This window comes from Rhinopithecus roxellana, chromosome 6 (assembly GCF_007565055.1).
Source record: "Rhinopithecus roxellana isolate Shanxi Qingling chromosome 6, ASM756505v1, whole genome shotgun sequence".
Lineage (NCBI taxonomy): Eukaryota > Metazoa > Chordata > Mammalia > Primates > Cercopithecidae > Rhinopithecus > Rhinopithecus roxellana.
Window position 1 is genome coordinate 78,983,492 of NC_044554.1, and position 27,477 is coordinate 79,010,968.

At 44.1% G+C, this 27,477-nt stretch overlaps 1 protein-coding gene across 2 annotated transcripts in view; it reads left to right on the top strand.

Moving 5' to 3' along the window:
- Nucleotides 1-27,477, top strand: part of HECW1 (HECT, C2 and WW domain containing E3 ubiquitin protein ligase 1) — a 461,143-nt gene that overhangs the window by 337,191 nt on the left and 96,475 nt on the right. The window contains exons 11-16 of one of the 2 annotated variants that reach the window (XM_010381577.2): nt 53-1,405; nt 6,661-6,762; nt 12,361-12,511; nt 19,728-19,867; nt 22,735-22,856; nt 25,268-25,453. In XM_010381577.2, the coding sequence (XP_010379879.1) occupies nt 53-1,405; nt 6,661-6,762; nt 12,361-12,511; nt 19,728-19,867; nt 22,735-22,856; nt 25,268-25,453 (2,054 nt within the window). The remainder of the gene's footprint in view (nt 1-52; nt 1,406-6,660; nt 6,763-12,360; nt 12,512-19,727; nt 19,868-22,734; nt 22,857-25,267; nt 25,454-27,477) is intronic. The other variant, XM_010381578.2, reaches the window with a different exon arrangement.

Here is a 27,477-nt window from a genome sequence, read left to right on the forward strand (position 1 = left end):
ACCACAATGCTCTCTTCTGGGAGAAATGACATATTTTTCTTCCTACCAGCAGATGACGAGGAGATTTCCCTGAGTACTGAGCCTGAGTCAGCCCCCATTCAGGACAGCCCCATGAACAACCTGATGGAAAGCAGCAGTGGGGAACCTCGATCTGAGGCACCGGAGTCCTCTGAGAGCTGGAAGCCAGAGCAGCTGGGTGAGGGCAGTGTCCTGGATGGTCCAGGGAACCAAAGCATGGAGCTTTCCAGACCTGCTGAGGAAGCAGCAGTCATCAGGGAGGCAGGAGACCAGGGCATGGTCTCTGTGGGACCTGAAGGGGCTGGGGACCTCCTGGCCCAGGTGCAAAAGGACATCCAGCTTGCCCCCAGTGCGGAAGAGCTGGCCGAGCAGCTGGACCTGGGTGAGGAGGCATCAGCACTGCTGCTGGAAGACAGTGAAGCACCAGCCAGTACCGAGGAGGAGCCCTTAGAGGAGAAAGCAACGACACAGAGCCGGGCTGGAAGGGAAGAAGAGAAGGAGCAGGAGGAGGAGGAGGGAGATGTGTCCACCCTGGAGCAGGGAGAGGGCAGGCTGCAGCTGCGGGCCTCGGTGAAGAGAAAAAGCAGGCCCTGCTCCTTGCCTGTGTCTGAGCTGGAGACAGTGATCGCGTCAGCCTGCGGGGACCCCGAGACCCCGCGGACACACTACATCCGCATCCACACCCTGCTGCACAGCATGCCCTCGGCCCAGGGCGGCAGCGCGGCAGAGGAGGAGGACGGCGCGGAGGAGGAGTCTACCCTCAAGGACTCCTCGGAGAAGGATGGGCTCAGCGAGGTGGACACGGTGGCCGCTGACCCGTCTGCCCTGGAAGAGGACAGAGAAGAGCCCGAGGGGGCTACTCCAGGCATGGCGCACCCTGGCCACTCCGGGGGCCACTTCTCCAGCCTGGCCAATGGCGCGGCCCAGGATGGCGACACGCACCCCAGCACCGGCAGCGAGAGCGACTCCAGCCCCAGGCAAGGCGGGGACCACAGTTGCGAGGGCTGTGACGCGTCCTGCTGCAGCCCCTCGTGCTACAGCTCCTCGTGCTACAGCACGTCCTGCTACAGCAGCTCGTGCTACAGCGCCTCCTGCTACAGCCCCTCCTGCTACAACGGCAACAGGTTCGCCAGCCACACGCGCTTCTCCTCCGTAGACAGCGCCAAGATCTCCGAGAGCACGGTCTTCTCCTCGCAAGATGACGAGGAGGAGGAGAACAGCGCGTTCGAGTCGGTGCCCGACTCCATGCAGAGCCCTGAGCTGGACCCGGAGTCCACGAACGGCGCTGGGCCGTGGCAAGACGAGCTGGCCGCCCCTAGCGGGCACGTGGAAAGAACCCCGGAAGGTCTGGAATCCCCCGTGGCAGGTCCAAGCAATCGGAGAGAAGGTTAGACCTCAAACCTGATCAGAGTGAGAATAGGACCGTCAGGGGGACAAAGGTGTCACCAACAGTTTAAAAACAAGAGGGGCGAGGGATCGGTGTCAAACGGGGTTGCTGGGGCAATGTATGCCTGTCTTGTACATATATGTGTGCATGTGTATCTGTGTTTGAGTATAGATGACTGTGAGTAGCTGACACCCCACCGTGTCTCAGATACACACCAGGAATTATGACTGGTTGGATGTGAGCGTGCACTTGTATGTGTGCTTCTATGTTTGTTTTAACTAATCACCAGAAGTGGTTAGTGTACATGTTATCCTAGTCTTGACAGCAGCCAGAGCCCCAAGACTAGTATCAAATGATATATGTGGGAAATAATCTATCTACATTAAATGGATAATGTGTAAATATCTGCTGACTTTCAAAGCACATGGAAGATTAGCAATAGATGTTAATATTAGTTGAAGAACAGATTTTACCTCTGTTTTAGAATTCAACTAGCCCATGTACGTACATGTAGATATGTCTAGCCTACATATATTCGTCATTATTTATGCCCACTCAATTCTTGTTATTACTGTTGGTTTTGTTGTTGTTGTTGTTGTTGCTGTTGTTGTTGGCTAATGAAAGGGAAAATAACATGATTGTGTATAAATCACTTTGTTTCCAATAAGAATCGAATCCAAAAGCTGCCACCATTAGTTTTCAAACATATTCTGTGTTTTAACCAAAGATGTTCTTTCTCAGTCATGCCTGTGGAATTATATGTGAAATTAATTTGCATTTCCTTATCCAGGAGTGGGAATTGTCTTCCAGTAAAGTGACAGTGGTATGACTGGGGGAAAAAAATTGAGAAGTCACATAATAATATGAAATAATTCAGTTGTTTTAAAGAGAAAAACATAGCCTCTGCTATTTTGCTGTTCTGCTGTTGAAATTAGCCTCCAACAAAAGGCGGGGTATTTTCTCTAGATTGTAAGCTCATCAAGGGCCAGAGTTGTGTTTCTTTATGTTTGAATTCTTAGCACCTAAACAATTGTAGGCTGAGGTGCCTACAAACTTTTTTGAACAGGAGCTAAAGTGAGCATTAAAAAAATAATTTTAAGTATTCAATAATGCCCGCTTCTACATTTCAGAAAAAGAGTGAGAGAAGGTGGCACATGCAAAAATGAGAAACGCAAGGAAATTGATAGAGAAAAAGAAACATAGGCAGAAAGGTCAAACAGACAGCATGGAAAGGCACCCACAAGGAGTGGGATGGAAAATCCCTCTTGTGAGGAGAAGGGAATGGGAAATGCCTTTCTGTCACAAGGATGTTTTGAGGACTTCCTTTATTCTAGGCCAGATGTAATGCACTGGGCACAGGAAAATGGATTGGCATCAGGTGATGTATGGACATTACTCGATAATTACAGCATAATTAAAAATAATACAACAAAAGGAGATTGGGGGATTCCCACATAAAAGGCACACGTAGGAGCTGGCAGGGATGTTGAGTTACAGAGGTCTGCAAATTTTTTCTATGAAGAGCCAGATAGTAAATATTTTAGACTTTGTGGGTCAACAGGTAAAAAATTAAGTAACTGTTCTCACTAAAAAGCTTTTAGTACTGAAAAGTGTACTGACACTTTTCTTAGCTCAGAACCATACAACCCTGTTTTAGTGCACAGTCTTTTGGCCCCCATGTTGGGAGATAATCTACACACGGTCAATTGAAACTTGGCTCAGTGTAAATTTATATAAAAGCATGTTTGGCGAACAAAAAAGTCACATCCCTGCCCTTGAGAGAGAGGCGGAACAGTCTAGCAGGTGGAAGCGGAGAAAGTGTTTCAGAGCCACAGTGGACATCTCTGCATTGGCATTGGCAGTTTCTAAAGAAATGTCTAAGTTCCAGAACTCTACAGCGTGTAAACACAGAAAAGGTTAAGAAGCACCTACGTGCTTCACTATGGCGATCACAAGGGGAAATACAAAGATTCCCAAGGGGTCTCTGGATCTCCTGAAGGCCATGCACGTGCTGGCATGTGACTTCTTCCCAGCCAGCCTTCCCCCTTCAGCAGTGAGTCCCCGAGCTAAGAGTGTCTGCATTGTGGGACTGTCCCTCACTTGCCACCAGGCTTCACAACAGCAGGTGCTTCAAGAAAGCAGGGCTTTGACATGACCTGCCTGATATGTGATTGTGTGGATGACCTCTGCTTCCGTAAGAATCCCTATTGCTCTCTCGCCTTGACTTCCAAGACTGCAAATTCCTTTACTGTAGAAACTGCATTAGATGGCTGGGTGTGTTGGCTCATGCCTGTAATCCCAGCACTTTGGGAGGCCGAGGTGGGTGGATCGCCTGAGGTCAGGAGTTCAAGACCAGCCTGGCCAACAGGGTGAAACCCCATCTCCATTTAAAAAAATACAAAAAATTAGTTGGGTATGGTGGCGGGCAACTGTAATCTCAGCTACTTGGGAGGCTGAGGCAGGAAAATCACTGGAACCCAGGAGGCAGAGGTTGCAGTGAGCCGAGATCGCACCATTGCACTCCAGACTGGGCAACAAAAGCAGAACTCAGTCAAAAAAAAAAAAAAAGAGAGAGAGAGAGAGAAACTGCATTAGATTAATTCATGTGGATTTGTTGTCCACGTGCCCACATAGATGAGGTGGCAACAATTTCTAGAGGAACGCTCTTCTAAGTCTGAACTGACAACTATACGGGCTAGTATTCTTTTCATACTTTTTGCTTCATTTCCCTCTATGAATAGCTCCTTTTTAAAAGTTCAATTTAAAATAGTTCTTAAAAGACTTTCTGCAGACGAATGAAGAGTAATATAATGTCATGGGTATGAGTTCAGGCCCTGGAGTCAGGCCTCTTGGATTTATATACAGTCTTCCCACTTCCTTGCCAAGTTACCTAGCTGCTCTGTGCCTCAGTTTCCTCATGTGCAAAATGGGTATAATTATAGAATCTCCCTCAATGGGTTGTTGGGAAAACTGAATGAGATTATACTACAAAAGCACTCTGCCTCCCACCAAGTGAGGGTTCTTCCCAGGCGGACAAGCAGTGAGGGTAGCTGTTTAAATTATGTTGTATAAAGCATCTAAAACAATCCTTTGAATTTGCATTTCCTGTACTTTATAATTCAAGGGACATTTTCACATTATTAGGTATAAATCACTTTGCTTCAAATAATATGCGGGGCAACCTATCTTTCTCTACAATTAGGTCACATAATTTATAAACAGAAGGGAATTTAAAAGGATGTTGCTTGCTTTTAGCTGAGGAATAGATCTCTTTCTGGGAGGTTCTGGCGGGTTTCAACACTTGCTTTGTGTTTGAGGCAAGGGTGATGATGTGGAGCCCTGTCCTTGTGCAGAATAGAACTGCTTGCTTCTTCAGTGCCTCCATCCATTCAGTCGGCTGAGATATGTCGGTCACATCATTGCATTTGCTTGGGGTTCACAAGCAGGTGGGATCAGCTCCATTAACCCCAGGCAGTCGACAGTATTGTATTTCCACTAGCTTGGAGGAGTAATTAACCTGATTGGTTGCCTTAATTTCAAGAGGTAAGTCTATTGTTGTTTTTAAAGAAACTAAATTAAAAATGCAGCAGCTGATGACATAACAACTGTACCATGGTTTTGTTTAATTTCTGACACTAAGCACATATACAAACAAACATGAGTGTGGTATCCACTTAAACACAGAGCCCATCTTTGAAACAGCAGTCTGTCCACAATGAACTGGGTGCCGGCATGAGAGGAACCTTCATTGTTTTCCATTAGCGTCTCCAAGGACCCAGAGGATTTGAGTAACATACCAGAATTTGCTCAACAAATAATATTCTATATTTAACATTTCAAAGGACCCTTTGTTCCTGAATATATCTCTACTTTTGTTTGCCAGTTAGCTCTAGGAATCAAATCACAAAATTAAACCCACCTTTCTTCCTAATTAATTTATTTTTATTTTTGATCAGTTCTATAGAACTAGAGTGAGAAGAAATAATCATCCTTTCCATGTGTGGATATTCTAGGAAATATTCAGCATTTGAGATCCTACAACCATTTGACCACCATTTTTCAGTCTCTCTCCTTTTTCACCCAAGGGATAAAGGAACACTTGCTATTTGCATCAGCAGAGGACAGAAGAAGGAAAAGGCCTGACCCTTGCCCTCTGGCCCTTGAAGGCTTTTGCAAGAAAACCAGCACGGTGTGAGGCAGGAGGAACCGTCTGAAAAAGGGACATCCTTTGTCCTGGGCCCTTCTCACTCTGCAAAGATCAAGAGCACAGGCCTCTGATTATGTGACCCAAGCAGCTGGTGCTGCAGGCCTGCCTTCTGCATGGCTGCTCTACATGCCTGAGGACACCACTTCAGAACATTGTTCAGTTCGTTATAAGTCTGAACTGAGAACAATATAAGCTATGTCTGTTGTAGGTTTCCTTTTAATAATCTGAGGCATGCATCCTGTGGATATGTTTATTTCTAAACTTTCTCCGTGTCTGTCTTTCTTCCTCCTTCTTTCCCATTTCTATGTTTTGAGCTTTCCTGTCACCATCTTTCTGCTTTTTATCTACTTCCTTTGTCTCTTGTCCTTTCCTCTTTCCGGAGCACCCTGGCTTGTCTGATTTCTCCTCAAAATAATCTGGACTGTTCTGAGACCCCTCAGCACCTTGGCTCCCCTCCCCCACCCCCCAGCCTCCAGCTTTCCTACTACAGGAATTTACATTACATTCTTGGCTTGCCAGCTCCTTGACCTGTCTTGGAAAGGTAGCATCTAAGAATTCATTCCCCTCAAAAATCTGAAAAACAGCCTTTCGGCAGCCCTGTGATGAAACCTATCCAAGTAAGGAGGTGCCATTTTGCACAAGCCCAAGGAACTTTTATGGAACCTTATAAAACGCTGCATTTCCCTCAAACAGGCCTATTTCCTCCACTGGGCTGCAATCAGGCTCTGCTAATTTTCTCTTGTGTTCCTTTCTGGTGCCACCTTCTGATTCAGGAAATTCGGGTCATTACAGAATCAGACGCAAATCCTACATATTGGACTGTGTGGCACAGATCATTAGTTATGAAGTGTTTGGATTTTCTTCTTTTTTAAAAAAATATTTCCCCCTCTCATGAATGACTGTGAATGTAGCAAACTGACACACACACAAATGGATTTCCCGCTCTTTGGGGTTGTTTCTTGTGGTACTTAGTTTTACAGTCATGCTTTTTTGATGATGTTGCCACAGCAGTGAATGAATTTGAATGTATTGACTATCTTGTCCGTAGGTGAATGTCCTATACTCCATAATTCCCAGCCAGTAAGCCAGCTTCCTTCCCTGAGGCCTGAACATCATCACTACCCAACAATCGATGAGCCTCTTCCACCAAGTAAGCTTTAGTTTTTAAAATCTGTGTCTTAACTCTTCCTATCAAGTCTAAGCAGGTCAGTATGAATTTGTGTGTAAACATCTAAAGTCTTTCCCAACTCCGTGCCTTACACTGTTAACAAAAACCAATATGACACCTTCTCTAAAAACTGGTGGGGTTTTTTGGGTTTTTAGTTTGTTTTTTTGACTAGTCGTTTCACCATGTGATCTTGAAGAGAGAACACTGTGTTTTCAGCGCCTCTCAGCTTCTGAAATGGAGAGCGTTTCTTTATTACACTTGACTAGTCTTTGCAAACTGTTCATGACCTTTAAGTCCCAAATTTTATATTTAAAATTGCAGTTCAAGATAGAATAATCCTATTGTTCTCCATTGGATCTGTTACATCACAAGCATCTCCATATGTTAAAACAACTTCAACCCATCTGGACACATGAACTTGTACTTTCCTTACTATAACTTGCATCCATAGGTAACAGCTTCACATTTCTTCTGCAGTTCTTAGGGGTTGGCAGGCAAAATATCATCTTTAAGATAGAATTCAATGTCAGTTTCTCCTGGTAACTAATAGTATGTAATTAATAATTAACTAGTCATCTGAACTTGGGAAATTCATTTAATCTCTCAGAGACTTAGTTTTCTCGTTTGTAAAATTTTAAAAATAAAATTTAAATGTCTTCATCTGCTAAATGAAAGGTTTGACCTAGATAGTCTCTAGATACCATTCTAGCTTTAACTTCATAATACTCCCTTTAATACATTTATAGGAAGAAATCAATACCCCAGACATGATGTATTCACTTAGCATCACATATGTTCATGAATTCTGGAACATCTCTGTTTCAGTTTTGACTTATTTTTCAAGCAAAGATAATATGTAAGATTTGATAGATTTCACAACTACAAAATCTTTCCAGAATGCAGGGAACCAGTGTTTCTTTACATTCTTTTGCCCGTGCTTACATGCAGCAGTTACAGGTTTCAAAAGGACAAGTGCTTATTTCTTAATTCATCTGTTCTTGGTAATGTGCTGTACTTTACCGGAACACCACTCCTCTCCCTATTCAATTGTAATTTATTGGTGAGAAATCAAAGAACATCTTTGATATGTGGACTAACTTAAAGAAACACAGTATTTGTTTTTCAGGGGCCAAGCCAGACATCATGTCCTTGAACTTTTGATGCCTGATTTCTTTCTTTCTTTATACACTGATTTATGGACATTCCATAAATGAAGAGTAAAATTTTAGCATCACTGTAAATACTTCCTAAGTAACACTTAATTGAAAAATGTGTATAACATGTTATCTCCAGGAAAGGGACGCTTTCCCCACAACAAATAACCTTTCAATGCATGAATCTACTTCGAATCTGTGCAGTACAGATAACTAGTTATACCTGCAAATATTATAAATGATTGTATATAAATCCATTGTAAAAGAATTACTTCATATAAGCCACTTTCAATAAAGAGAACAAATTTTTTCAGATACTTTTCAATTTTCTTTTTTTGAGACGGAGTCTTGCTCTGCTGCTCAGGCTGGAGTGCAGTGGCCGGCTCTCAGCTCACTGCAAGCTCCGCCTCCCGGATTCACGCCATTCTCCTGTCTCAGCCTCCCGAGTAGCTGGGACTACAGGCGCCCGCCTCGTCGCCCGGCTAGTTTTTTGTATTCTTTAGTAGAGACGGGGTTTCACCGTATTAGCCAGGATGGTCTCGATCTCCTGACCTCGTGATCCGCCCATCTCGGCCTCCCAAAGTGCTGGGATTACAGGCTTGAGCCACCGCGCCCGGCCACTTTTCAATTTTCTATCCATATAACAGTGAAAGACCTTAGAAAAACTGGTAATGAATCCTACCAACTGAATATTGTTAAATAATCTCAAATAGTACAAGAATTACCTTATTGCTGATAGTCATTCATTCAACAAATATTTATTGAATGTTTACCCTGTGCTAGGTACTATTGTGGGTAAGCAAAACAAAGATTCCTGCCCTCATGTTGCTTACAGTCTAGTCTGGAAGACAGATTAGCAAACAATAATTAAAAAGGGACTGGCCTAGCATAGGAGATGCTATGGAAAAGCAAAAATAGACCAGGGTGAGGGATCTCTGAGTTCGTGTGGTGGTGGCTGGTTTGCAATTTTAAAACAAGTGGTGAGAATAGGCTTCATTGAGAAGACAACACCTGAAGGTTAAGAGAGTTATCCTTGCAAGTGTTGGGCAGGAAGAGCTTTGCAGGCACAGAGAATGGCCACTGCCAATTGGGAGGTGGAAACACCCTGGTGGGTTTAAGGGACAGGAGACCAGTGCGTCTGGAGCAGACTGAGGAAGGGAGAAGGCAGCAGGTGATGCAGTTAGGGAGCTAGCAAGGCCCAGATCACCCAGGGCCTTGTAAACCACTTAAGGGCTTTGACTTTTACTCTGAATGAAAGGAGGACATTGTAGAGTTTTCAGCAGAGAAGTGACATTGTCTGCCTCAGGTTTTGAAAAGTTTGCCCTGGTTGCTGTGTAGGGAATAAATTGGGAAAAGGAAGGATAGAAGCATGAGATTCAACGTAAGTTATGTCTTTATGCAGTAACCCAGGTGACAAACAATAGTGTAGCTTGGGCCAGGGTGGGAGCAGTGGAAGTGGTGAGGAGTGGTCTGATTCTGGACATATATTTTAAAGGTAGATTTGACGACAGATTGGATATGGATGTGAGAGAAAGATAGGTATCAAAAATGACCTAAGAGTTTCAACCTACAGAGATGGAGTTGCCTTCAACTGAGATGGGTAGGAAAGGCTGCAGGCAGAGCAGGTTTTGGTGGGAAGGATCTGATACTTGGTTTCGATCATCTTGTATTTGAGATGTCATCCAGGTAGTAATGTCAAGAAGGAAATTGGATGTGTGACTCTGAAGTTCAAGAGAAAGGTCTAGACTATGCAATAATATTGCATTTGTTAAAATTGTTCAAAATGTACAGTTGTATAGGTTTTCATTAATATAATACCTAAATATGACACATGATCAGGTTCTACATTGTTCTTGGACTTTGTGGAGAACATATAATTTAGTGTGCAATAGATCCTACAGTCTCAAATGAATTGACCTGACCTGCACTGCTATAACTTGCACCAGCATCATGAAGGTACTGTTTTCAGGCGGTCTTTAGACAAACCCATGGCATCACAGTGCTGAGCCCTTCAAGTCATGCTGATGCCTGAAGTTCCATTTGGAATTTATTTCCTTTGGTTATAAAATATGTGAAAGCAAATTCTTTACAAAGCAATCCAGAAAACATGTACATAATTTCTGATTACACTTAGCGATGATTTTCTGAATATGTATGAGTATATAATTAGCACAATACATTCCAGATATTTAATGTATTGACAAAAGAGCCCAGCTGTTGGGTTTACTACACTTTTCCATGAGGAATTGAAACATGTGGTGATAAATTATCATTATTGCAACTTCATTTTCTAGCTTTTTCCCTTAATTTATAAAACCCAACCTTTGTCTGCAAAGGACCCCTTTCTTTACTGTAGGTTCCTGGAGGGCAGGGTCACGTGTCACTCAGCTCTGTGTCCTCAGGACCTAGCACGGTCTCTAGTTCAGAGTGAGTGCTACATAGTTTGTTCAGTTGAATTAAATTGCACAATGCTCTTCAAAGACTAATGGTCATTTTTTGTTGGAAGACAGTCATGTTGGATTCAAGAAAAATAGTTGTCCTATTGCTTTTACTAATATTAGTTTGGGATCCATTAAAATTTTTAAGTTTCTAGATCAAGAGTAATTACCTAGTAATTATATGTATATACAATTTCATCCATGAGCTAATTACCATTTACACCTAGCACTTGACAGCTGGATTATCATTAGATAATCATTAGATCAATTTTAATCAAAACCTCCTAGCACATATTTATACAATCTGCCTACATCTTTCCTTCAATTTCTCTCATAAGTTAAGTTTGGTGTTTGGGGGTACTTTGGTTTTTACTGGGCATTACTTGACAATCCATCAGGTCAGGCATAAGCCATAATGCCACAAACAGATATACTATGTACATATAAAACAATAAATATGCCAAATATATTTTTTCCCTTAAAAAATTGAGAGTTGCTATGTCATTACCTGAATGATAAGTTTTCAATGGAACTGTTAATATCTGACCTACTCCCAAAAGCTATGGCTTTTCTCACTGAAAAGGCTGGATGGTTTTCCTCCTTTTGCGGACATTTTTGCTTTTTCTTCTTCTTTAGTCTTGTGTATTTTCAGCATAACTTTATCACACTGCTGCTATTTCCACAATGTGATGTGTGGAATCTGAAAGCTTTGCCCATCTCTGTACAGCAGGCATTGCTCTTCTATGTTTCGCTCAAATGTGAATACATTGCTTCCAGCTCTTTTCCACCTGCCTCACCCCAACGCAGCCCCTGCCTGTATTATGTAGTGACTCATCCATGCTTCCACCTTTTTGTTTTCTATTTTTGTTTTCTTTTGTTTTTAATTTGGGAAGCAAGGGAACTTTTCTTTATCTCGGGCTCCCTCTACTGTTTGGGATGGTTATTTATCAACAAAAGGGTACTTCCTAGTTACTGGTTTGGTTTGGTGTCCAGAGATATTTGACAACTTCAGGTTGGATATACACTGTTAATTAACAACTTATCAAAAGGCTGTTTTGAAACCCTAACAATCATTTCCTTCCATTCACCCACTCAAGAGGAAAGGCAATTGATTAAGTTTGCTGCCTATAAGACAGAGGTCATCTAAATTCGCAGATCCAAGATTTTAGAACAGTAGTTAAAACTGGTTTTAATCTGAGGGCCATTCTTCTCTCCACTGAACCCAGACTTAGCAAAGAAAGTGTTCTCCAGCATCACAGTGTCAGCTCTCACTGGAGGATACTCCAGTCTTCCACAGCTGTCGTTTGAGTAGCCAACAAGAGTGACAGTGGGGATGGACATTTCTAAAGAAATAAATTCATTAAACATTAGATTTTCTCTTTAGAAATTATTAGAATTTTGGCCGGGTATGATGACTCATGCCTGTAATCCCAGCACTTTGGGAGGCTGAGGTGGACAGATCACCTGAGGTCAGGAGTTCGAGACCAGCCTGGTCAACCATGGCCAACATGGTGAAACCCTGTCTCTACTAAAAAATACAAAAATTAGCCGGACCTGGTGGCTGGCACCTGTAATCCCACCTACTTGGGAGGTTGAGTCAGGAGAATTGCTCGAACCCAGGAGGTGGAGGTTGCAGTGAGCCAAGATCCTACCACTGCACTCCAGCCTGGGTGACAGAGCAAGACTCTGCTTCAAAAAGAAAAAAAAAGAAAGAAAGTATTAGAATTTTAACATAGGTCTTGGTCAAGGAACAGCAGTTACTGTTTAATATGGCCCAGCAGAGAGTCCGAGTTCATTAAACTGTTTTCTGAGCTCCCGAGTTCATGCCAGTGTCCCAGAAGTCGTGGCAGGTGCTGTGGGCAGGGTCTGGCCTGCAGCCATGAACCAATGGTGAGTTCTACCTGCAGAAGACCTGGAAGTTGTATGCGTTTCACATGGGTCAGTAGTTTGTCCTTGATTTTTCTTTTTGCCTTCTTATTAAACACTAGACTGGGAAGCTCGAATTGACAGCCACGGGCGGGTCTTTTATGTGGACCACGTGAACCGCACAACCACCTGGCAGCGTCCGACGGCAGCAGCCACCCTGGATGGCATGCGGAGATCGGGGTCCATCCAGCAGATGGAGCAACTCAACAGGCGGTTGGTGATCATTATGCAATGAGCTCCCCTAAACTACAGTGAAAGGAGAATGGCAGCTAGAGACGCTCCCCTTACACTTTTCTGCCCAGACTGTATGAGGAGACTGGAAAGTAATTAAGTATCTTAAGAAACCTGTTCCTAGTAGGTATTTGGAAAGCTAGATTTAGAATTTGGTGGCAAGAGACGAGTTAAGCTTGAGTGTCATTTAAGGATGGGAAATCATCTAAACTTCTTAGTAGCCTAGGCTCAAAACCAAGAGTTCTTAACCAAGGGCTGGTGTATCCCCCTCTCCTGGGATGTTCACCAAGGATGTCAGTGTTCCTTGAACTTTCCAGGCACTGTACCCAAATTGTACATAGATACACATTTTTCTGGCTGACTGGTCCATACCCATCATACAGTTCTCAAAAGGATACAGACCTCAGTTAAGAACATTCCAAGGATAGGTTCCATAAGAAGACTAAAAGCTGCCTGGAAAATAAACTGTCTCATAAATCACTGTATGCATTCCTACCCTGATCCCATAATTGATATATGCCTATCAATAATAATTTGTGAAAAGCCTTCATCTTAGAAAAAGAAATGTTTAAAAACATTTTTTGAGAATTATTTTGTTGAAAAACTAGGTCCTCTCTATTGAACTTGTAAAGATATCATTTTGTTTTTAACCTACAAACAAAACCTTAAACAGTATCAGGCTTAAACAGTGGTCCATTCATGTCAGAGATGATGCAGTAAGCTGGTATAGAGCATTGTCTCTGACATCTTGCTCTTTAAGACCGGAGTGGCAGCTTCAGGATACTTTTGATTACCAGCAATTGCAAACTGAGGCTTCCTTCAGTTGAAATTGCACCCACATGCTGTCTTGCTTTCATGTCAAGTATGAAGGTGAAGGAAAAGTTGAGAAAGACTAAAAACAATGAAGAACTGGGTTTGTGGAACACACCTACTGATAGCAAATGCCTTTGAAATTTAACTGTTATCTGCCAGAAAAGAAAGAGGGGAAACAATTTAGTCCTATTAAAAACACATGAGGCTGGGCGCAGTGGTTTACGCCTGTAATCCCAGCATTTTAGGAGGCCGAGGCGGGTGGATCATTTGAAGTCAGGAGTTTGAGACCAGCCTGGCCAACATGGTAAAACCCTGTCTCTACTAAGAATAGAAAAAAATTAGCCAGGCGTGGTGGCAGGCACCTATAATCTCAGCTACTCAGGAGGCTGAGGCAGGAGAATCGCTTGAACCGGGAGGTGAAGGTTCCAGTGAGCTGAGATCGCACCATTGCACTCCAGCCTGGGAGACAGAGTAAGACTCCATCTCAGAAAAACAAACAAGCAAAAAACATGGAAACAAAAAAAAAAGAAAATGAACTTCTGGTTACTGTTGTACACAGAGGAGCATGCTTTAGGTGAAAATCACCAGAACATTTTTTCATTGCCTGAGCGATTGGAAGACATTTGCTTTCCACCTTTGCCCATCAGCAGCTGAGTGTTGAAGTCTTTAACGAAAACCATAAAAGACTTGCATTGGCAGCACACTTTACAGTCGTTCCCACTCCAACAAAGCATGTTACAGAGAGGAAGTCCTGATAACCCAGTTTTACTAGGCATGAATGGACCAAAAATCCATGGGAGAGTCCTTTCATGGTGATTGCAACAAGATTCGTGTAACTAAAAATGTAGAAGACAAAGTAAACTCATCTTAGATAGAGACCCTCTTGTGATTCCGTAGGCAGAAGTTAGCCCCTAGGTCTCTCTTGCCAAAACTGATAAGCTCCAATTGTTTAGCAGAGAAAAAGGGGAAGGCATCGTCAGGCTGTATTCATAAGAGGTGCTGTTTTGAACACTAACCAAAGCAAGACAGTGATTCTGAAGCAGAAGGAAGCACCTTGACCTATGGCATAAACATCCATGAAAGTTTATCGGGGTGATCAGCTTGCATAATATAAAAATTAGGCCAAATCCATCCTGAACCAGGTCTCCAAATAAGTTTTATAGTCTTTCATATGAATTCCTGTGCCCTCCAGTGGAGATGAACATGCTGGGAGAGGCAGCTGGACTTTGCCGAATAGGAAGTTGCATTTGCTACATCCATCTGGACAGATAAAAAGAAAAGGAATTTAGCACTTTGAGAAGGTACTTATTTCTTGTGAAATAGTGTACCTAGGGAAGATCAGATAACCTTCAAATAAGCATCCAGGCTTTTGCATACTTATCTTAACCTATTGCTTTGAAGCATTTAACATTTTCTGTATTTGGCATGATAACAGGGCAGCCCCAGAAAGTACACTCCCAATCTTCTATCCATCTCACATGCAACCACACACAAGGGTCATTATTTTGATAACCCACAGTTATCCGGAGAAATTTACAATGATTACTGGCTCACAGCCATGTGAAAGTATTACTCAGTGTTGCAAGGAGTTTCCCTTGAGCCTAACCAGATGACTGTGAAAATCAAATGTGTTTGTGCAAGGAGACATAACACTAGGAAGTGCAGAGTACACAGTAGCAATCAATGTGGAAGCTTGTGTGGTAGGTTGCAGTGACCATGTTCCAACTCAGCCATTCCCCAGACGCAGCACACTCTTCCAGGCCTTTATGGCTTGGCCACAGGGTCCCATTGCAGGAAAATGCCTCATGCCTGCCTCCCACCTGAAACACATCTTGTCCTACAGACCTGACTCAATGTCATGTGCCCCAGGATGCCGTCCCAGAATCCTCCACACAGAGCCAGTGACTTCCTCCCCTGTAGCCTCCAGAATGTGCCTGCCTCTGTGCCACTTCTTACCTTTTTGCCTTATTCTTCTTCCTACCCTTCCCTGCTCCCAGCACCTAGTATGGTGCCAGAAGTTTAATAGGACTCAGTACAAGATCGTTTTCTGAGTTAATTCCCATGCTTTCAGAAAATCCAGAATTAATTCTACTTTCACAAATACTTACTGAAAAGCAGAAAATCTAAATATGTATTCTTATTTTAAATAATCAACTAAAATTTGATTTTTGAATTATTTGTATAAAATTGTGATAATTTAAGGGAAATAGAAGTTTTAAATAGAAAAAAGTGATCTACACTTTAGCTACCCCAAGGATGATTTAGCTTCTTTTTTTTGAGACAGAGTCTTACTCTGTCGCCCAGGCTGGATTGCAGTGGCATGATCTCAGCTCACTGCAACCTCCACCTCCCAGGTTCAAGCCATTCTCCTGCCTCAGCCTCCCGAGTAGCTGGGATTACAGGCATACACCACTGCACTCAGCTGATTTTTGCATTTTCAGTAGAGAGAAGGTCTCACCATGTTGGCCAGGCTGGTCTCGAACCCCTGGCCTCAGGTGATCCTCCTGCCTTGGCCTCCCAAAGTGCTGGAATTGCAGACATGAGCCACTGTGCCCTGCCAATTTAGCTTTTTAAAAACATATGTCCATCTTCAATTTCCATATGCATGCACAATTCTTACATGATTACGATGGTGATATGTAGTTAGGTTCATATTCTTTTTTCACTTACTACACTGCAAGCATTTAATATTGCCACATAGTCTTCAGATTAACATGTAATTGCTTGTATAGTATTCCACTGAATGGCTGAAGTTTAATTAACCTAATTTCATACTGTTGAATGTTTTGCTTATTGCTTTTGTCACTGTTTCTTGTCGCAAGGGCCTGCTAAATATTAAGATTGCCTTATAGTGGAGGGTTTCCTTAGGGTTCTATTCCCAAAAGATTAGGCCAAGGGAGATAAATGTGGATTTGGCATTTGGTATCAATGCCTAACTGCTTTCTACATTAGACATTGTGGTTCTAGGGGTTTACTCTGCCAACAACTACAGCTTCACTTCCATCTTATCTTTTGGTTTGTTTTTGTTGCTATAAGAGGTGATCCTGGTATTTTGATGCCACTTAGATTTCACTTGTTGGAGCAAGGGTCAACTTGTTTTCCATAAACTTTTCTTTAATAAGAAGTAGTTTCTCCCATGTGAATTGTCTGTTCTTGGGCTTTTTTAGAGGGGGGAGGTTGTTTAGTTGGCTGATTGGTTTGACTTGGTTTTGGAGGGCTGGTTTTTTTTTTTCTTGTTTGGCTTTGTACGTGTGTATGTGTGTGTGTGTGTGTGTGTGTGTGTGTGTCCATTTACAAATTATGTATGTCAGCTGACTTTTTAGCTAATTTTCATTAGCCCTCTATCTATTATAAATATTTAACCTTTTGCTACAAAAAAATGGAGGAGGATATTGATGGATAATTCCTAATGAAATGGAAGAGAGCTGCCTCTCTCTCCTGTTTAAAGCTGGAGAACCTCTGAGGCTGCAGTCCTGCCCTGAGAAACTGAGAGACCCTCCTCAAGCCACTGCATGCCCTGCTTCCCCAGACTGCCTCTGTGCTTCGGCAGAGGTCAGACATGGGGCCAAATGGAGGATTTGAGGCTGTTGACTCAGTAAGGCCTGCGATAACCAAGGTCCAGCTGAGGACATGTGAAGTAGGTTGTGACACTGCTGACATTATCCTCATCAAATAAGATCATATTTACTCATAATGCTCTGCTGTGGTTACTGCACATTGGGAAGGAAGAGAGAGGCTACAACTTGACATTTTTCTAAGCCCTGTTCCAGGCATCTGTTGCTGAGTAAAACTACACCAAAAGTAGTGGCATAAAACAACCACAAGCATTTCTTCTTACCATTATTTCTCGTGGTTCTGTTTTGACTGAGCCCAGCTAGGCAGTTCTCTCCGGGATATCTCCTGGTTGCAGTCAGAGGGTGGCCGGGGCTGGAGACTCACGTATTAGGAGCTTGATGCTGGCTGTCGGCTGGGCCTCTCAGCCAGGACACCTGCACAGAGACTTTCCATGAGACCCAGGCTGCCTCAGAGCATGGCTGCTAAGTTTCATCACGAACTGCTACAAACTCTATTAGTCAAGGTAGTTGAAGAGGACATGGATTCTGTCTTTTAAAAGGAGAGATACAGTTCTGGAAGAGTATGTGGGTCTAAAAATATCATTGAGCCATTTTGAGAAACGCGGTCTGCCATAAGGCGTTTAGGGAATCCTCCTGGTAGCAGCTGCCTTAGTCTTTGGCAGGCCCTGTTCCCCACCTTGGTCAAGGTCACACACTTGGGCAGCTTCTTGCTGGCACCCCCTGCTTTCCTGCCACAGCTATATTCCCTGAGTCCCCAGCAGGGAGAAGATCGCAGAGGGTCATCCTTCACCATCCATCACTCTTCACAACTTCCCACCACAGATGTACGGGGTGGTGAATTACCACAAATATTTCTGTCTGTAAATACACCACCGCTCAGCTCATCGCCCCCTTCCACATTTTGTTCTAAGAGGCCTGCTCAGGAAATGCCTTGCAGTAACCACTCCAGGCAAAGATGGCTTCTGAAAGGTGTCAGAAGTGAGTGGGAGTCTCCCCAGATAAAACAACAGTGAAAGAAAGCCCTTAGACCAGTAGTTCTCAAACCTAGATATAAATAATACTTCCTAAAGAACTCATTAGAAATGCAGATTTTTATTTTGCTTCAATTTCTGTAATTTTAACAATTACTCAGATGATGCTTTTGCAAATGGCCTGGAGACTACAGTGAGAAAGCTTTCCTCTGTAACGTCAACGAAAGGACGGGGCACTGGTCTGCAGAAATCCTGCCATAATGGAGTCTCGTCTGTGCAGCGAGCATCCCCGCGCGTTCCCACCTGGGATTGCACTTGGAGACTGGCTATTCCCTGCTACCCTGTCTCTCATCCTCCTCCTCCTCCTCTTCACCCCCTCATTGCTTTCCCGGAGACAAAAAGTCTCCAGCCTAGGCTGTTGCAGGAACCCCCAGCTGCTCTCCGCAGCTCCAGGCTCCTCTCCTGCAATGCATTCTCCACTCCGACACTGGGTAATCACTCTCCGTGTACATCTGGCCCTGCCTGGTTTTTTTTGTTTGTTTGTTTGTTTGTTTTAGCAGCCACCCATCACCAAGAGCAATGGTTCATTCTCAAGATTGATCCCTGGGCCAGCAGCATCAGGATCACCTGGGAACTCATCAGAAATGCACATTCTTAAAAAAAAAAAAAAAGAAAGAAAAGAAAAAGAAAAAAGAAATGCACATTCCTGGGCCCTACGCCAAACCTACTGAATTAGAGACTCCGGGGGTGAGGCCGGCAGTCTGTGTTTTAAGTCCTGCAGGTGATTCTGCACGGCTCAGGTTGGGGAACCTGTGGCCTAGAGAATAGCACCCATCCTACTGCAGGGTGCCCTCTGGGGCTGCCTCCTCCCTCTCCACTGGTCTCCTGGCCCTGCCCGGTGCCCATACACCCTGATGCCACTGCCAGGCGTCTCAGAGCTCCCCAAGGGCGGCCTGCTTTCACACATGTTATTTCTCTTCTGAAATGTCCTTTCCCAACAAACTCTCCAACAAATTCATACTCCAACTTCACAATTTACAAACCTTGGGAGTTTCCTCATCTGTGTCCCACACACCTCTTGCCTGTCTGTGACAGCCTTTCACCTGGCTGGAGTTATGGCTTCCGTCCCATTTCCCTTTTGTTACATCTCAACTGTGTGTGTTTAAAGGGCAATGTCATATTCTAATCCTCTCCTCCATCGAAAAGTCCAGCACAAAGCCTTCTCACATTGGAAGGGTTAGCAAATATTTGGTACTTGGCAAGGTGGCTAGCTGGCTGGCCAAATGACTAAGTCCCCAACTTGGGAAGAAAAACAAAATGAGCCTTTGAATAAGCAGAAAACATTTATTTATTTGCCAGCATGCTATTAGGTGTAATATTTCCATGACCTTTGCCCAATTATATCAATTATCCAACAAATAAAACTAAGTGAGTAGAACTGCTAGCCCAGTTTGTACACTTATTACAATAATGTTGAGGTAATTTGATATCTTAGTTGTAGCATTTTAATTTACTTCCCGCACTCTTATTTTAGACTTAGCCTGATTTTGTTTAATGCAGGGCACAGGCTGTTTTGCATGATTAGTTATTATTTGTGTTGATTTTTGAAAAGTCACCATACTTGAAACTCATCATAGCTTACAAAACAAAAAGAACTCGAATCATCTTAGAGATACTTGTCTTGCTAATTGTTCTGGCTATCTTGTGGGAATTTTAAGCATTTCTTTCCTGACATTCAAGACAATTCTTTACAGATTTCTCCAATTATCTGATTCAGAGTATTGGCCCCCAAGGAGCAAACCAAATTTAACTCCTGTCTTTCCATTTTCTAATGCAAAGGTATCAAAACATTCAGCGAACCATTGCAACAGAGAGGTCGGAAGAAGATTCTGGCAGCCAAAGTTGCGAGCAAGCCCCAGCAGGAGGAGGCGGAGGTGGAGGGAGTGACTCAGAAGCCGAATCTTCCCAGTCCAGCTTAGGTATTGGAGGAGGGGTCCCCACAACCTGTGATGGCTTCCAGGGGCTGTGTGACAGAGGGCTACAAGCCTGTCACCCTGCCTCATGGGGAGCAATGTGCCCCAGGGTGAAGAGAGTGGAAGGCCAGGGTAGAGGATAGAGGCATGCCTGGTGCCCCCAAGGGAAAGTAGACAGAATGAGCCTCCCACCAGGAAACTTAGGAGAAGTGATCACAGTGAAGGAAACACCGCCACCCTGGCTTGGGGATCTGGAGACAGGAAAGTAGATGAATTCTGGGGATGGAGCTGAATTTGCTAGAGTGCTTGTGGAGCAAGGCAACTTTGTCAGTGGCTCAATCATGTAGTGTTCACTAAATGTTTTATTTATTTATTTATAATTTATTGTTAAGTAAATTTATTGTATTTGTTGGTGTCCTAAGGATTTTTTCACTTATAAATAAAACATGCAATAAAAATTCACAGTCTATTTCAAAGGAGCTGTGTGACAACACTAGGAATACTCACTCATTTGCACATAGATTTGCACATAGAATAAAATTCAGTTCCCCCAAGAGAAGAACCTGGGAATGAAGAGGTTTTCCAGCATGCCACAGGAGGGAATTTTTACCCACTACGGTAGGCATTCACCTGGGGCCTGGTTTTCCTGGTCTTCATTTCTTTGAATTGGCCCAAGTGGAACTCAGACAAGGATAATCGAAAGGCATGAGACTAGCTTCTACCTTTTTTTTTTTTTTTAACCTCTAGTGAGATAAGATTATCACAGTGACATCCTAATAATCCACTTTCTTTTTAAATTGGGTAAATGATGGCAGATTTATTTGCCAAAAGAAGGGTTAGAGAACAGTCCGGGCAGGCAGCACTGGGATTCCAATCCTGCCAGGTCTCAGCCGTCTAGGGCAATGCAGAATATTGGACATTTTCATGTGATTTTTAAAAATGCACATCCACAGTTCCACCACCAATTTTAATTTCCCCCTTTCAATTCATTTTACCAGATATGCTAACTAAACTGACTAGTTTAGGTTTTTCTGTTACTATTATTATTATTATTACTATTACTGAAGAGAGAGTCTCTGTTTGTCACCCAGGCTGGAATGCATGGTGCGATCATAGCTCACTGGAGCCTCAAACTCCTGGGCTCAAGCAGTCCTCCCAACTCAGCCTCCTGGGTAGCTGGGATCTCAGGCATGCACCACCACGCCTGGCTAATTTTTTCATTTTTTGTAGAGACAGAGTCTTGCTATGTTGCCCAGGCTGGTCTCAAATTCCTGGCCTCAAGCGATCCTCCCGCCTCAGCCTCCCAAAGTGCTAGGATTACAGGCATAAGACACCACACCTGGCCTGTTATTTATTTCTTTGTTCAAACTTCTGAGAGAGACATGGTACAATAGCCAAGTAACTAGAAACACGAGGAAAAGGCAGCAGAAAGTTTATTTCTGAGTTTGATATTAAATGAGTTGGCATTTACTGTATTAAAAAACAAATCCCACAATTAGTGGCTGAAACTCACAGCCATGCATCTACCCACAGTTCTACAGGTTGGCAATTTGAGCTGAGCTCAGCTGGGTGGCTCCTCAGAATGCTGCTGGGCTCACCTGTCCATCTTGGATCAGCTGTGGAGTCGGCCAAGGGCTGACCTGAGATGGCTGCCACTAGGGTGGCTTGTCCCTGCTCCAATGGCCCTGTGGCCTCTCATCTTGCAGCAGCCTCGCCCAAGCTCATTCTCATGGCAGTGGCAGTGTTACCGGAGAGTGGAGACACACAGGTCTCTTGAAACCCTGATGCAGAACTGATCCGTTGTCACTTCTGACATGTTCTGTTGGTTGAAACAAGGCACAAGGCCAGCCCCAATTCACCAAGGGGAAGAGCAGTGAAGTCCCAATGCAACTGGGTGTGGATACAAGGAGAGGAATTGTGATCCTTTCCGCAAACAGTCTATTACAGCTATGGTTAGCAATTTGTAAAGGAAATAAGAAAAAATAGCCAGGCATGGTGGTGCATGCCTGTAGTCCCAGCTATTCAGCAGGCTGTGTATCTGGGAGGATGGCTTGGGCCCAGGAGTTCAAGGCTGTAGTGAGCTGTGATCGTGCAGCTGCACTCCAGCCTGGGTGACAGAGTGAGACCCCATCTCAAGAAAAGCAAAAAGAGAGAGAGGAAGGAAGGAAGGAAGGAGAAGGGGAAGGGGAAGTGGAAGAGGAAGGGGAAGGGGAAAGGGAAGGGAAAGGGAAAGGAATGCGGAGAGAGAGAGAGAAAGAAAAGGAAGGAAAGGAAGGAAGGAAGGAGAGAAAAAAAGAAAGAAAGAAAAAGAAAGAAAAAGGAAGGAAAAGGAAAAGAAAGAAAGAAAGAAAGAAAGAAAGAAAGAAAGAAAGAAAGAAAAGAGGGAAGGAAGAAGGAGGAAGGAAGAAGAGAAAGAAAGAAGAAAGAAAGAAAGAAAGAAAGAAAAAAGAAAGAAAGAAGAAAGAAAGAAAGAAAGAAGAAAGAAGAAAGAAAGAAGAAAGAAAGAAAGAAAGAAAGAAAGAAAGAAAGAAAGAAAGAAAGAAAGAAAGAAAGAAAGAAAGAAAGAAAGAGAAAAAAAGAAAAAAAGAAAGGGAGGGAAGGAAGGAAAGGAGGAAGGAAGGGAGGAAGGAAAGAAGGGGAAGGAAAAAGAAAATCATTGTGATAAAACGGAAGAGATGTTGGAGGACTTGAGCCTTACTGAAGTTATGCAGAAACACTGCTAGGAAATGATGATTCTTAACTGACATGTGTAAAGTAATGACACTTGGCCTAAATCCAACAGTCTGCTGTGTGGGTGAAGGCTTGGGTGCTGCTGCCATCAGGAGCGAAGTACAGAGGTTGAAATGCGTTTTTCCCAACTTCATTTTTTCCAGATCTAAGGAGAGAAGGGTCACTTTCTCCGGTTAACTCACAAAAAATCACCTTGCTGCTGCAGTCCCCAGCCGTCAAGTTCATCACCAACCCCGAGTTCTTCACTGTGCTGCATGCCAATTATGTGAGTGCCCTAAAATGCGGAGGGAGTGGCCTGGCTTGGCAAGACCCAAAACACAGCTTTGTAAAGTCATCTGATAGATCTAAAAGGGTAGAATTTTAACGTAAGCAAGAAAAAACAAAGAAGACAGCTCAGTCCACTCTTTTGACTATCTGTGAGTCTCCCAAAAAGGACAAAGGCTGGATTTGGAAATGCTGTTGCCTCTTTGGGTTTTTGTTTGGCTCAAATGTGTTAATGTCAGTGAAAGTACTTTGGAAGCAAACTTGTTTTTGTTATTATTAAAATTTTAAAGGAGCAAGATTATGAATCGGCCAGATTCCCTTCAACCTAATAATTTTATAAAATCATTTTCACTGATAAAATTTTAAAGCAGAGTTCTTCTAGGTAAATAACTGGGTTTCTTTTTGATATGGTTTTTTCAAATATCACACTGAAGTTAAATTTAATATGATTTTACATATGTAGTTTTTTCATTGCTTTTTTTGGTATTTTCAAGAAAGCAATGGCATGATATCATTATATTCATTAATTTTTCCATTCAACAAACATTTTCTGCGGTTCAGGCTCAGATCTAGGTGCTGGAGTCACAAAGACAGATTAAGGTGACACCTAAACAGTAGGAGATCCCATTTTGTGGAGCAATGATGTGAAAAAGATCAGCCCAGTGTGACAGGACCAGGCCAAACTGAGGGAGGACAGAGTGCTCTGGGGGCACCAGGGAGCATTCTTGGGGAGGCGGCTGAACTGAGTCCTGAAGGTCAAAAGTGGACAAGAAGAAGTCCAGGCAGAGGGACATCTGTAGAAAGGATGCACCCATGAGGAGGCCTGGGGGATAAGTCCAAGGTGGTGAGTGTGAGTGACTGGCAGGAGGGAGAGAGAAGGAGGGGCTGGAGACTGGGCATTCATGTAAAGGAGCCTGGATCTACTGCAGCAGGTCACAGGAGTCAACAGTAGCACTCAGGCTGCCTGACCAGGGGGGTTGATGATGCATTTTCTCTGGCAGAGTGTCAGGGAGAGAGACTGAGCTGAGGAGGTTAAGACACAGGCTGATTCAACCACTGAGTGAGAGATGATCTGGCTGTGACCTAAGGAAGGGGTGGGAACGTGGCAAGGAATGGCTCCATTCAAGGACATTTCTCACGGACTCAGCAGCACTTAGGTCCACCGTGATCATGAGTGGGTGCAAGATGATAACTCAAGAAAGACAGCGTAGTTTCTGCTTTGGGCACCTGGGTGAGGCAGTGACCGCACTGAGCTGGAGCTGGAGTTTGACTGGGTGATGGAGGGCGTGGCTGCAGAGGAGGATATCAGTTTTTAGCAGGTTATTTCTGAGAAGCCTGTGGGATACCCAGTGGCTCGATCCCAAGCAGCTCCCCAGAAGTGTTGTGGGGGCCACAGGGAGAAAGCGCGTGGCACATGGCCATGCCCCAGCTCTGGGTGCAGGTGGCCCTGGGCCAGTAGGAGCCACTGGCCCAACCCCCTGTCTACATGTGGTCTGTCCTTTCACCCGCGCCCCCGCCAGTGAAGAGATGAAGGATGAAGAGATGAAGAGATGAAGGATGGGAAGAGATGAAGAAAGACATGACACTCACACCAGCCCTGTGTACTGTCACACTGTCATGTCTTTCTTCATCTCTTCCCATCCCCCAACCTCCCTACACACACACACACACACACACACACACGTTTTTACATAGGATTCAAAGAAATGACAGACCTCTCACATCCAGACTTCAATCCCCAGAGGCCCTAAATTAATGCTCCCCGTTTTAGACAGGTAGGAGGACCAAAGGCAGACCTCAACAGTCAGAGAAGGGACCATGGAGGAGAGAGAGGAGTGAGGTTCAGGTGGGTAGAGGGAGACCAAGGAGAGCCAGACATGACTAAGACAGCAAGAAAACCGTGTGGAGTCGCACAGATGGGTGGTGGGCCGCGTCCCGTACTCCGCAGCACTCAGGTGGAACGGTGTCACAGATTGTCCATGTGGGCCAAGGGGGCATGATTCAATGCACGTTTACTTTTTTTTTTTTTTTTTGCGACAAAGCCTTGCTCTGTTGTCCAGGCTGGAGGGCAACAGCACAATCATAGCTCACTGCAGCCTCTGTTCTCGGACTCAGGTGATCCTCCCACCTCAGCCTCCCAAGTAGCTGGGACCACAAGCACATGCCACCATGCCCCACTAATTTTAAAAATTTTTTGTGGAGATGGGGTCTTGCTATGTTGCCCAGGCTGGTCTCAAATTCCTGGGCATTTACTTCTTGAGCAAGAGCTCATTTTCTGAGGCCTCTACCTCACACTCATAATAAACCGCTGTGTCACAATCATACTTAGCAGTGTTAGTGTGCTCATGGTGTGCTTGCTCTGTGTTTTTTCTCATTCCCCACTCCTTACGCCATCGCCCTGACCCGTCTCAGAGTGCCTACCGAGTCTTCACCAGTAGCACCTGCTTAAAGCACATGATTCTGAAAGTCCGACGGGATGCTCGCAATTTTGAACGCTACCAGCACAACCGGGACTTGGTGAATTTCATCAACATGTTCGCAGACACTCGGCTGGAACTGCCCCGGGGCTGGGAGATCAAAACGGACCAGCAGGGAAAGGTGAGTGTGACTCACATGCTGGGTTTTCATCAAACAGGCTCCTTCCCCAAGGTGAAGATTAGCGAGGATGTGAGGAGGAAGGTATAGGGAGGAGTTATGTCTGAGAGATGCGCTGTCGGCTGCCAGCAGGAAAGAGGGTGATGACCATCCACATCTGGGCTTCTCAACCTCAGCGCTACTGTGGGGAGAAGGGGGCCAGGCCAGGGGAATATCCTGTGCCTTACAGGACATTAGCAGCATTCCTATCCCTCACGCCACTAGATGCCAACCATTGTGACATTGCTATGTGTTCCCTAGGTGGGGCAAAGTCACACCTAATTAAGAACCACTGTCTACATGTTTTTAAATTTAGGTTTGGAACATGGAACCGAATTCTGTTCAGCGAACTTTTGGTTGTTTGCCTCCTTAGACAGCTAACTCTCAGGGGATAAACTCATTGGTTAAATGCAGTGACACTGTTAGAGGATTTGTTGTGATTTCCCTAATATACCTTAAGTTTTCTGTAAAACAGCCTAACAAGCAGGGTGGGGTGTGCTGGGCCCGTGTGATCTTCCCTGACTTACAGTTTGCTTCTGTGTGACCTTAACCCAAACCGGGCCTTTCTGGCCATGCTTTAGAAGACCAGCTGAGTCTGAAAACAAGAAGGTTTCTTCCTAATCTTCATCAACCATCTCAATGTATTCAAATGACAGGCCAAGTAATTTACTAGAACTGAACCTGTGTAACCTTCTATGAACTTTACCAGAGAGAACCCCTCCCTCTTTCTGATCCAAGGAACCAGAAGCTTTGCCTGCAGTCATGTCTGTGACGTGTCCTTTCCTCTGTGAATATGAGCCTGCAAAGCCATGTTCCCCAAAGGGAGCTGATTTGGCATCAGTGTCCCCTCAAAGCCTTGCATCTCTCTCCTACAAACCCCTTAGCATGCCTCAGAACCTGGACTCTCTGGAGTGTGTGGGGAAAGAATGGGGGACTCATTACAAGTCCATTCAGAAAATGAATCTCTAGGGCCAGCTCCTCTGTAACCAGGGATGAATTAGGGGAGGGGAAAGAGCATGCCTTGTGTAGTAGAAAAGCCAGTGTAGCCAGCATCTGCTTCCTGGGACCTTCTCATTGATTGGACGTGGCCTCTGTTGGGAGAGGGGCAATGATTTGTATGTGGGGACTTGGTGATATGCATTAGGGTGAGAAAATGAAGCCTGAGCCAGAACAGAAAGTAAAGGAGTGGCTTATCAGAGCTGGGTTTCGGGTAGCCACGTTTACATTTATTGCTTAACCAGGACACCAAGACGACACCACCATGTTCATCATGCAAACAGTACACACCAATGTGAACAGCTTGCTGAGTCTTGAATTTCCACGACTGCAGTTTTTGTAACAGGATAAGGATGTCAGGGAGCCCAGCGGAATGACAAGGAGGCTTCCCAATGCAATAAGCCCTGGTTCTCCATGGTACACATGCAGATAATGTGACATCCCCTGGTCATCACACCAGCAGGGAAGCACAGAGGCGGAGATGCACTCTGAGAATTTTGTTCCATTTGGGAATGCATATGAGGGAATTTCTGGCAAGAGCTCTTCCCCCTAATTCTCTTTAGCAAGAAGATATCATACATGAGAAAGAAAAATTCTGAATTTGAAATGAGAAGACTTTCAGTTATGACACCAACTAGCTGTGTGCCTACACACACATGCACACACACACACACACAAATGGTCTCACCTATTTCTTATTAATTGAACACACACACATACACACACTCATAGTGACAGAATGTCTAAGAGACATACCATGTAGTGAATTGCTGGGGAAAGCAGCTTTAGACTTGCAATGTATTACCACAGTCCATAGGGTGGTCAGAGAGGAACAAAGGAGGGTAATGGGAAAAATACATGGACCAGTCCATCTCAGTCTAAATACATGACCCTGTGCAAGTCACTCCACCTTTCTGAGCCTTAAAATAGCAACAATAATGCCTACGTTGCCTTCATGATTTTACAACCAGATAAATAAGTTAATAAGTTCA